Here is a 12,539-nt window from a genome sequence, read left to right on the forward strand (position 1 = left end):
TAAAAAAAGACAACGCAGATTTTGACTTAAGTCCTACAGACTTTGAYGGTATGTTTTTCCAGTCTGACTGTTGCCTGTATCCACTCTTTCCCAAAGCACAGTGAACTCTCAAGACAAAGTAACACAACTTCCTAACAGCACCTCTATACGGAAACATTCCAGGAAAATAAGCCAAAAGCATCCTCTTCAAACCACGCATTTAGAAAGTTTGTCAACATCTTCCGTGGCACATCTAGCCAGTTTCCAAACRCAACACTGCTTCCCTCTGCCCCGTTATATATTAGTGCATAAGAACTGAGCTCTAAACTAGCCATCAGCAAAAAAAAAAAAAAAAGCATTCCCATCAAGGTTTGTTTATTTTGTTAACAGGAAAGCTGGACTAGATATCAGTCACGTTTCTACATACACTTTCTCTAGAACATCAATTAAGGGCCTGGTTGTGCACTTGGTGGTAGATTCTGGCAAGACTGATAGTTATCTAACTTACTATTTCTTGGGATACGAAGGGGTTTTTTTTCCTTCTTTTACCCACCTTTGTTTTACTTTTTAAATAGCACTTCTGCTCRAGTAGAAGGTTCCACTGAGCACGGCCTCTGAAAGATTCATCATTACCTCCCAGGGAACTGTGACATTGTACATTTTACTCGATAGCTTTTCTTAACAAAAGAGCAAGTTCAACACATTTGAGTTACTATTTTRCTCCAACATCTTTTCAGCTCTCTCATCTTGGCTTCAAGTCAAACAGATATGGATTGCATTTAAGCTACACTCATTATAAAACCCTCATCAATAAAGAACTTTGAAGTAAACAAACATCACCTGTCTTACATATTTTGTTTACTTGATAGCATTGGTAAAACAGTCATAGCTTTCCAAAGCAGAAAAGGAATTTTTTTCTAGCAAGCATTGTATGAAGACAGAAAGCATGAATACTATACTAATCTTATTTAACAGTTGGTGAAAGGACATCTATTGTAGGTGACAGGAAGAAATAGTCTTTAGACAACTATCCTAGGGACGAAAGGTTAACAGATTTACTTAATTAGTAATAGCTGTATTTGCTATTATGGTTATTTTTCTATTACAGTTGAAGCCAAAATGAAATTATTCTCGGTACTAGTGAAATGAAAACACTATCAGTTCTTAAAATCTGCATTGAACACTGAAACAGAACAYTAGAAACATGAGGAGAGTTCCAGAAATAGTGGTAATTCAGAAYGGATTAAACAAACTCCTGCCTTGTTTGTTAGGTGATCCAGCCTTGAAGAGGAGAATTGGACTAAATGACCTCTTGATATCTCAACTCTTTAACAGCCAAGCRAATTCACTCTAAGTTTTCTGATATATTAAGCCTGGACAAGTGCTGTGTGTGCTAATTCTAAAACGCTTCTTGCGCAATTCCACTATATAAAGGTTTGAAAATCATTAACTAAGCAAAAATAAAAACAAAAACCACCAAATCTGGAGAGACTATATTCTGGGGAGTTCATCTGCAACTATGCACCTGCATCGCATTAGTAAGTGCTTTTTCTAGCATCTTAACCTTCAATTATGGAAATAAGTACTTATCTACAAAGCATTCTAATCACAACATGATGCAAAGTCATGTTAAGAAGGCTAAAAAGTCTTTACTGAATTTATTGATACAGAAACAAAGTTTTAAAATTGCATAACATTTTTGCATGCCTCAAGCCAATTTTACTGTAATTTCTATACATAGTTTTTTTCCAACTTACACACTGATGCTTAAAGCAGTTTGAAGTTTCTTTTTGCACATTTACTGCACTATTGAAACCTAGAATGGAGTCACAAACAATTAAAATGAAGACTACTTAGAATACAAAAAGAAACAGTAAAAGCAGGTAAAATTCCTAGCGACATTACAGATAGACTACACAAAAACAATTATGCTACAATTACTCTACTAAAAACACATACAAAACTACAGTGCAAGTGCTTGTGCACAGGGAATATGTATTTACAGTTCCCCTCCATTTACAGGCTATAAGTAATGCTATTTCACAATTATATTACACGTTAAGTTTCTGCTATGGGTTTGTTTGGATCCGTGGGTTTCTTTTAGAAAAGGGGACAATCTGACAACCTAGAACATAAATTGCTTGTACATATATATTTATTCAACCTTATCCAGGAAAAATAGCAGTATTTTATGCAGTTTAGAGTGCTACAAAAATCTAGTAAATGTAATAAAAAAGGCAGATCTGGTGAAAAATCTGATAAAATATCTTTTATAATTATGGGGAGAAGGAGGGAAGAATTGAACAGGGCTAAATGAAAGACAATCTCCCTTAACTAAGTCAGTTTTCACAGAATCTCAATGATGTTCATAAAAACCTCAACTTTAATGGTAATTTTTAAAGTAACTTCTTTATGACATCCACAAAAAGTTTTGAAATTTATAAACTAAAGGATGACCTGATAGGYTAACGTAGGAGGCACCCTACACTATGCAGGGGCATGGAAATTGTGCCATAATATAGAAAGGCACATTCCTAGCATGACAGCTATTAAGCAGAAATGCCTAACAAATGTAGAAATAACCGCCTTTGGGGAAGCACAAAGAAATAGTATATATAGATTCTATTAGGCCTCCATTTACCACCATATTCAGGATATACATCTGTAGAAAAAGATTCATGGTAGTTGCCAAAGTCATAAAATGGCTACTTGTAAATTTACAGAAAACCATCAGCTCAGAGGCCACAAAATTGCCCCATTTAAAATAGAGAAACAGAAATCTAAGGGAGGAGGATAGCTTGGGGGTTCCATCTAGACCAGAAGTGGAAAACTTAGATACTAGAGGCAAGATATAGCCTATGATTATTTCCTATTATAGGACACTAGCCACGTAACACTGTATTATCAGATAATATTTTCAAAGATACACAAAAAGCCTATTAAGCAAGGAAGAATTCTCCACCTCTGGCTTGGATGTATAGGAGTCATTCATTTAGTTTCAAAGCTGCATCAGAACTTTAAAATGCTTTTTATCATTAATGCAAGCTGTGCAGCTCAATGCCTTTAACTGAATACTCAGCACATTTTTGGCAATACAGTCTTCACTCACTTCTCTTCAGAAATCAAGACAGCATTAAAAACATCAAAATGATACCAACACAAGTGTTTCTGATGGGGCAATACTTTCTTAACACAGCTGTACTACCTACTGTGAGGATTTTGTCTTCTTCCAGCTTTAGGAGTACTCCATATAACACAGGTTCAAGGGTTTCTTTCCAGCTTCCAGTAGTTTAAGATAATGTTTTCAGACATGCTGAACTACGTAAACTCACTCTTCCACACACAAAATCTCCTTCCATCACCACTACAGGAAGACTGGAGAATAAAGATCAGAATTCACATCCACAAAACTGCAGAGTGCAAAGTCCTTCTGTATAAACCAGTTAAGAGCATCCACTTAATTTCTGCAGGCATAAAATGAACTACCAAGATCTCATTTTGCCTACTGTGCATGGGCAAGGTTTACCCAAGTCGTATTCTAGTCACCTTACTATAGCAGAGGCCCAGAGAGCAACACCTAAGAACTAAATCAGTAGCACAACCAGTAAATTTGGCTTTCTAGATTGTTTCCAGTTTCTACACACACTGTACGAAACTAAGTTTGGCTGATTTCCCACAATACAAGCCACTCTGTCCAGGCTGGCTCCCTGCACTCCACTTCATTCAACCCAACAGACTACCTCACACAACAGAAAAATCTGCAGATTTTGCTTTCRTAGTCAGTTTTCACAAACTTGCTGTTACACATCTTGTCTGCTCTCTTCTCCATTCAGAATTATTCTGTAAACATTTCCAGAGACACAGTCACAAATTCGACTAGCCAAGCATCCTGTCAAAGCCAGCTAAGCAGCTTCACAGTCCTTACCTTATGTTCCATTAAAAGCCAAAAAAAACTCCACATCTCATATTAGACTGTATTTCACTAAAATAGATGTTTGCCATGAAGAAAATCAGTGCTTTGTAAGATGTTTCTACCTTTTACTAAACATATATATTTTATAAGGAAAACTGAGACCAACCAAAGGGGAGCTGATGCTTTCCTTCTGCATTCAAAACCTGGATGCCTCAAGGGTTAATGCCAAAAACTTTTCTTTCATGTCTGTAAAAGTTGTGCTTTTTCAGATTTCTGGAAGAAACAAGATTTGCCAAGTCAGTTTTTACTAATAATCTTCATCCTCCATTAAACACACACCTATATAAACCCATGGCAGGTTTAGTGGGAGAGAGCATGGACAAGGGTCTTTGGGGAGCTGCTTAAGAATATTTTAAAACTGCTATTTGGTAGAGCAGCCAAGAGATTTCAAAACATCTCTGTGCAGTTAGTTTCAGGGAATTAAACCCTCCTTTCTGTAAGCAGCCTAGCATTTCACCAACTTGCTTCCTAAGGAAACCCTGCTGTAAGGATAAAACTATAGCACACAACTGAGAAGAAAGAAACTTTAAAAAGCTATCATGTGTAAGTATACAGCAGCCACATTCCCCAGCCAGCCTACTGCCTTGTGTGGTCATATTAGCAGGCAAGCAAGTGGTATACATTTGTCAAGCCCTAAGTAGTACTTTATTTTCTGTCTACCCCCCACTTTTGGGAGAGAAAACTACTTTTCTCTATAATAAAGCAGGTAATATTTCAAGGGATCAGGCAAAGGCAGACTTAAGACCTTTTCTCTCAGAAAGTTTACAGGGGGATCTGGCTTTAGTTCAGAGGGTTTAGTTTCTTCCTCTTCTCGTCTCTCATCCTCAAACTCTTCACAGTTGTTGTTATCGTCTGATGGGTTGGAGATACGACTAGCGAAGACCTCTTTGTCCAAGAAAACAATAGTTTCCATGCGACGGCGACGCACCCGTCTTCGTTTAAACCTTGGGGGGTTCTTCAACCCATTTCCATTTTTGCTCATTGTTTCTTGATGTATTATCTTTTTAATGGTTCCTCTGATGGCTATGCGAGCCAGATCCTGGAGGCTGCGAACAGCCACTGGAGCTAAAACAAAATGAAAACCATGAACAGATATTGAGGAAGAAAAACATCCCCAAGAGTACTCACAGAAAAGTTATATTCACTCRAGTTAAAATCAGGCCACTTGAATTCCCTGCTGTGATTACAAAACCAGCTCTATTCAACTCCTGTCAGTTCCAATAAACTACACTGTAACTTCCCAAACAAAATTTAATTATACATTTCTCCCATTAACTGAAGAAAGAGAATGGGATGAAAGAAGAGTTTCATATTTCAGTGTCAAGTCCCCACAATTATTTTAAGATATGTGTCTTAAAAATAGGACTGTAGATTTAGTCAYTGAAACTGATTGTTCAACAGCATAGATAGAGGATGTTTTCTAGTTGTAGATAAGTAGGCCTGAAGCCTATTCAACTCTTCCACACAATGACTTTCCTATCAGGAAAATACTTCAGCTTTGCCAAGTTCTCCATTTATAAAATATGGGCAACACTTATGCTCTTCAAAAACTGCTGCCACTTAGTGGGTGAAGACTGGCTGGAAATCATTTAGTAAAAGTAATTAGAAGCATACAGTAAGTTATTGTATTAAAAAAAATACCTCCTACATAAAATGGCTCCACYAGTACACAAATGCACAACATAACATGCCTCTCATAGGAAGACACTGACACACACACACACACACATCTATAAACTAAGATGAATTGAAACAAAGTTTCTTCTGCTGAAGACTAAATATTCTTCTCATCCAAACAAAGGAACAGGGATGAGTAACACGTAGTATCTGCAGGCSTCACTACAGCAGACACCACAAAAAACATGGTCAAATGTGCACTTAGTGAACTTCATAGCACTGTATGGACCGCTGAACTACTTTTGGTCACACACAGACACCTTTCCAGAATAAGAACAAAGCCCTACTAATCTCTTTATGGAAGCATCTCTGCCTTCATGTGTGCTTAAGAGGACTGACCACACAGAAATCTTAATCTAAAGATTGAGGCCACTGAGTACAACATCCCCTTGAAACAACTAACCAAAAAAAATCACATAATTTAGGTCCTTGAAGTGTTTCAGGTTCAGGAAAATTCTAGATAGTTGGGTAGTGAATGCCATCAGGCAGATGCAATGTTTGTTCACAGGTACAGCCCGTGCTTTTTCCACCTGTAATATGCTCTCACCATGGCATGGTGCCCAAAAACCATGACAGTATGTGACTCAGGGTGGAAACAGATGCCTGCATATACAAAAACTGCAACCAAGCATCCCACAAAGTTCAGGTATAGTTTCACAACAAATCATTCTTATGCAATTCTGATTTTTGCAGCAGGCTTCCTCAGACATACTCAAAAATAGACTGAATGAGATTAATAGGATAACTGTTCAAAGCAGGAAGCAGCTGGAGTAATTTTAACAAAAAGAAAAGGAGTCATAGGCATGTTAGGCCTAAGGAAGCAGTGTACAGCTAGCAATCACACAGCAAAAGAAACAACCCCTGTATTTAAGAATGTTTGTACTCACGCAAGTGAACAAGTCTCGACTTTCCCGAATCTGCATGGTTAGGCTGAATCAAAGGAGCAAAAGAAACAGCAAGGATCTTCTTCGTTTCCCAGGCAGAAGGACCAGTGCGTGTTATCTTAGTCAACTAAACAAAAACAAGCAGATCATTGTCAATTGTGTGAACTACGTCAAGACTTTTAAACAAAAAAGAACAAATCTCCTTGCCTCTGCCAGGACAAACGATTAAAGTACTAGAAACTACAATCCCTAAAAACTAGGTAAAATAAGGAGAATAGTTGTTCTTTTAATAAAATTCAGAGCTCCTGAAGGGATTAGCCCCAAGTAACTTCATCCATTACAACAGAACATGGGGAATGGCAGTTTGGGTGACAGTGTTCTCCCAGCTCCTCACTATGTCTGACCCAGAAGAGCTATGTCTGACTATTGAGAGAATATATCAGTCACTGATAAACACTTACTCTCAAAAAGGGTCTGCAGATCATGTAGATTACTGAATTTCTGCTACAATTCAAATTTCTTACACCACTTAATTTCACAGTATTTTACTGGGAAGATATTCTGCAGTCATCTAATCTGAATTACCYAACTAAAGGCAAAAGGTTAGATACCTATCACATCGAGGCATTCAAGTTTATTAAAACAATATACCTTTTCTCCAAAAAGAGGACCTGAACAAGAAGCTTGAGTCTGCACACAGGGCAGTTGCCCACTTTTTATTAAAAAGCAACCCATTTACATTTGCAGATATGGGCATCTTTGATGCTCTTTCACAAACCTGTGTGGGCAGAAAACTTTCTAAAAACATTTTAATAATTTGCAGTAAATACATCACCTGACGTAATTTGAACAAAGCCTTCTTGCATTTTTCTGTAGCATGAAACTAACTTTACAATTAACAACAGAAGATGAGACTATGAATCTCTTAAACATTAAGTGTGCAGAGTTCAGTTTCACTCATAGTGAAAATTGGTATGCTRCTACATTAGAAGGGTAACTCAAAAAAGAGCTGCTGATAAAGTTAAGAGCAGAATTAGAATTATCTGAAAGGGAACCAGAGACAGAAAGGCACCTCACCTTTTCCTCCAGAGGCATGACAAGAATTCCCCCAACTTTCAGCAGGTTCTTCATGTAGTCTTCATGTTCCTTCTGCACTCCTGCACCACAGTAAACACGGTCATACTGAGTACAGTCCGGAGAAATCTCTAAACAATTGCCGGTAACAAAAGATGGCTCACAAAATTCAAATCTGAAAATGAAGATGTTAAGACATATCATACACAAATATTATTTATCAGATGAATTYTAGTGATTCTGGAAGAAATGAAACAATTGAAAAATACTGTTTCACAAGATTTCTTCTCTCAAGCCCAAGTATTCTACAGATTTTCAGRTCAGACTACAGTTGCAAGTCTCAAAACCTTAAAAATACTGAAATTAGAATTCACAGAGGAGAATTTCCAAAGAGTACATATGCTTAACTTCATATTTGATTTGCATACAACTGTTCAGGACCAACCATTTTTAGTTACCTGAGGCAGGCTCAGTTATAATATCCACATATAAATACTAAACCTACAATTCCAACTGTAAAAGTCTTTTGAGGACTGCACCAGTGTGTTTTGGCACTTTCATAAGCTTTTAAATGGCTTTCAGATGTTCTGCGGAACTACAGCCTGATGCTTCAGAAATATGCTGGCTTTACTGAAGCCCACGGGAGTTTTGCCACTAGCCTCAAAGGAACCATGATTTCACCCTTCATATACAGAATTTGTCTGCAACATTTCTGATTCCATTTAGAAGCAAAATTAGTAATTCCATGATGCTTTTTATATACTCCAAATCTACAAAAACATTAAGCCCTAGATTTAAAGGATGTTGTTGATAAAAGTTGTACAACATACCCATTCCTCTACTGTTATCTGGAGAGAGGCAGCTTAACATAGTACGTTTTTATTCATAAACACTTCCTGAAACTTCTTGCTTTTACAAAGCATGCTAAACATTTTTAGTATTTGGCTAACAATTCCCACACACAGTGTTGTAACAACATTACCCAGCAGCTATTTCTGTCAGYAATGCCTATTTTTCAGTCATATTGATTTCTGAAACTCTGACTGACTCTAGTTTGTTTTTAATGTATTTCCCTCTTGCTGAAGGCAAGGCACTTTATAAAAAAATTAAACTATTGGCCAACTTACCTGTGTAATTACTGCAAAAGTCATTGGCTTTTATAGAAACGTATCAGCTTAAATGATGTGTGTAAGTAAGACAAGATCAATATTCAGTTTAAACAGAATTTCAGTGGAACACTGATGTCTAGAAAACCTGCMATCTTTACAACCCCTCACTTAATGCTATGGAAACCCATTCCTCACACACTAGAACTGTGGCCTCCCTCAATTTTTCCCCCCAGTATTTATCTAGCAAATATTCTAGTTCAGCTGACTTTTTTTTTTTGCCCTATAACTACTACTTAGTAGCTAAAGAGCAAAAATTCTTCCTTAGAATATTTGTTCAAATAATAGCAACGTGGCTCTTAGAGAGGGGRAAAAACCCAAGCAAACAAAAAACCCAGTCATCCATGTACAAGTACTTTCTATGCAGAAAACCTGCAGTCTGCTACCAATATCAAGAAAGTACAGCCCTGTYCCCCGTGGCTTTCCAGTACAACAGGAACAGCACAAAGCTGAGCAGTTCAAATTCCAGCATTAAAGAATTTTTATTCCTCACACAATAGGAGGACTTTCAGRTAGCCAGAAACGCTTACTTCATGTGAACGAACCATGAGGCAGATCCAAAAATGACAGTTGCAACTTTTATTGCTGAGGTTACTATTGGCAACGCTTAACTTGCTAGAAAGGCTTACTTGTGACAGCAGTAGATTGAAGGTTGTAAAGAAGAACAAATCAGATCTCAAGCAGCTTTAGTACCAACTTAATCAAATACCTTCATRTTTTAAAACACCCTTGCTTTTGTCTCACATAGAACATATTAGACTATCACAGAAATCTGTTTATATTCTTGTGCTAATAATGCTTTTAAATCAAAGATATAGCTATTACTATTGCAAAGTGCTACCCGCAATTAGACATTAAAATAAGATTTTCAGTTTCTTTTAAGCTATGCAACATTAAAACTGCTACTAGAACACTACAAAAGTGTCTSAAAAGCCCTCCTTCACAATTCACATTGGCTTAGAAGGTCACACATTTCAGCTCAGCAAGCCTAAGGAGCCAGAATCCTCAGATTACCCTGGAATCTGGAGCTGCCACAGCTAAAACCAAACACAAAATGACACCTAACAGGTAGTCTGCATTCTTACTTGTCAAAGCTATCACTCGTTTTAATGAAGAAGTCCAGTTTCTGCTTCGCATATTCAATCACATCGGAATGAAGCTCCACACCRTGATTAACACCAAAAGGACCTGTAAATGTAGAAGAACACAAGGATAATGGCTAAAATTCAATCATTAAATCCAGCTGAACTGAACACAATTTTGGTTACTTCTTATTTGAGATGGATTACTCCTTAAGTGTCAGTCAGCGCTTGCCTACGGTTAGGTATTTTAGTAATACAATGTGAAGTGCAAGGCTATACCTGCCATTTCTGACAATAAATAAGGCTGTTTGTACAGTCTATTTTCAGTCATTTACTTACATGGGAAATTCCTCTCTAGTAAGGAAGTATTGATACTGAAGAAACACCACTGCTGCAAAACTGACCACACAGAAAAATCTCAGACAAAGCATGCACACATAGAACCATAGCCTGCTAGTTTTAATAAATTCTTCAAAAATCTTCATATAGTTTTTACACTCCCTTGCTGATATGCTAAAAMTATCATCAGTAAACAGGAACGGTAACCAAATATCATACCTCAATTAACTCCAAAAATAATTTGGAAAACACAGATGTAGTTCATCACTTATGTTTTTTTATTCAAACTGAGTTGATATCTTGTCCAGAAAAAGAATTCAAGAGCCCTGAAGTTACATGTTGACATTCTAAATAGCCTCAACAAACCTAGTAGAAAACCACAAACACGATTTCATGAAAAGTCAAAGAAGGTGGGAGTAAACGAGTTACCAAAGTGTTTGTTGTCAGGATAGAGAATTCTTGACCCCCATACCCAAGAGAATAACAGGTACCCTATGGTCACTCATTATCTACCCCAGCATCCAGAACAACCACAACTACTGACTGAAATTCTTTACAGCGAACAGTCTGAAACTCTGGTCATCATCCAGACAAAGTGATTCTTACTAGGAAAAGAATCTTACGTGATTAAATGCAGATATGCAACAAATTTCTTATACTCAATAACAGATCTGAATCAGAAGTAATGCATTCCATTAACTTCTTCAAAGATAGAAGCCATGCTTTCTGTAAGTAGAGCACCAGAATTACCAGTATATTTATGTAACTTCTCTTTGATGCTTTGCACCTAACGTAGAAGTGGTCACAAAGCCAGTTCTGATGTCCCAACTGCTCTTACACAGTTTCTGTTCCCATCTGTATGTTGGTAAGAGTCAAAATGAGACCTCAAACACATTTTGATCAGAACAGTGTAAAAGCAAATGAGGCACAGAGCAACTACAGCCACAGGTTCCTCAGATACATTCGATCCTAGTTTAAACAATGCAGCACTCCTGCTATCTTGAGCTGGGCTCCTGCTTAAGGGGCAAAAAAGCCAAGTTTGTGCCTAGTCCTGCAAGAATCCACAGCAGCTGCATGTGCAACTGCATCATTGCCTACTCTAACTTGCCACAGCAACGTGGGCCCCAGCCAGTTCCCAAATAACGGCTGCAGGTAAACAGCCAATCCGATTAATGCATTCTTTAGTTTTCTAGATACTTTTTAGTTYTGTTACATGAGGAAAGTTTCTGTTCTAATTTCAAGACTTCTTTTGCTTTAATTCAGTATAAATAGTTGAAAAGATATTTACTGGTTGAAAAGATATTTACCCAAGATGAGTCCAACCATGGAACTCAGATAACCAGTGCCACTGCCAAGATTCAAAAACGACAGCCCTGGTTGTAAATCCAAAGCTTCCATCACCTCAGAGTAAATGCACGGTGCTGAGAGATGAATATTTCCATGTTTCCACGCCAAGTCTTTGTAGGCATTGTCTTTGAACTCTTCCAGATAGTAGTCTGCTCGATCAATGGCTCGGAATGCCTGTTCTACTAGTTCTGTCCGGATGTATTGCGCTTCCTTCAGGTTATCAATTAACTCATCATTATCTTCTCCCGCACTCACTGCGCCTCCCATCTTCAACAGTTTTCTGTAAGTTCTATAACTAAAGAGAAATAAAGGAAGGTGAGGCACAGAACATGCATTTGAACACTAAATTAAGCTGTTGCATATAAAGTAATTTGAAGGAGATAATTTCTTTGAGGACTTGAAAAACAGCAAGCAGCAGAAAAACACTRCCACCCTCGCGCTCCCACCCCACCAGTCAAACAGTTAAAGCCAAAATACAGCAAACCTGGTGTCTAGCACCTGACACTGGCATCTCAGCAGGGAAAATCATAATATACAGTTTAGATACGCAATGCCCGTCTTCACATACTACCAATACTTCACCAGCATGTCAGCTGTTTCACTAAAGTCTTTTATATAAAGGATTACTCTAGCTCTTGTGCTTACAAATCATTTTTTATTGCAAATCCAAGCAATAATAAAAGTCTGGCTTGCTCGTCAGAATTCTTGCTACATGTACACTTYGTATTTCTAACAGCATCATGGAGAAGTTAACAGACTAAAAGGCAGACAGCAAGAACCAGAAGATCTCAAATTGCATATTCAAAGAAAAGACATCAGGATACCACGTCCACAGACATTTAAAAAAATGATCTAGACATATACACAAGTACAAACTTTACTTCCTTTAGCAAATACACTTCTACACAGCTCTTTTCTTTAAAGCTTCAAGCATCATCACCAGTAAAGGACATAGCAGTACAGTCAGCAACTGAAGAGAAAAATTCCACGGAAGCAAATGGAATTTCTTGGATCCTCC

The 12,539-nt window shown here is 37.5% G+C and overlaps 1 protein-coding gene across 2 annotated transcripts in view; it reads right to left on the reverse strand.

Annotated features, from left to right (window-relative positions):
* Nucleotides 1-1,608: 1,608 nt before the first annotated feature.
* PCMTD2 (protein-L-isoaspartate (D-aspartate) O-methyltransferase domain containing 2) overlaps nucleotides 1,609-12,539 on the reverse strand; it is a 12,922-nt gene continuing 1,991 nt past the window's right edge. For both annotated transcript variants that reach the window (XM_085314191.1, XM_085314192.1), the window contains exons 2-6: nucleotides 11,482-11,816; nucleotides 9,839-9,941; nucleotides 7,591-7,762; nucleotides 6,517-6,640; nucleotides 1,609-5,017 (exon numbers count right to left, since the gene is read on the reverse strand). In XM_085314191.1, the coding sequence (XP_085170317.1) occupies nucleotides 4,635-5,017; nucleotides 6,517-6,640; nucleotides 7,591-7,762; nucleotides 9,839-9,941; nucleotides 11,482-11,788 (1,089 nt within the window). In that variant the 5' untranslated portion in view covers nucleotides 11,789-11,816 and the 3' untranslated portion in view covers nucleotides 1,609-4,634. The remainder of the gene's footprint in view (nucleotides 5,018-6,516; nucleotides 6,641-7,590; nucleotides 7,763-9,838; nucleotides 9,942-11,481; nucleotides 11,817-12,539) is intronic.

This window comes from Rhea americana, unplaced genomic scaffold (assembly GCF_003343005.1).
Source record: "Rhea americana isolate MKP2758 unplaced genomic scaffold, rheAme1 scaffold_4, whole genome shotgun sequence".
Classification (NCBI taxonomy): Eukaryota; Metazoa; Chordata; class Aves; order Rheiformes; family Rheidae; genus Rhea; species Rhea americana.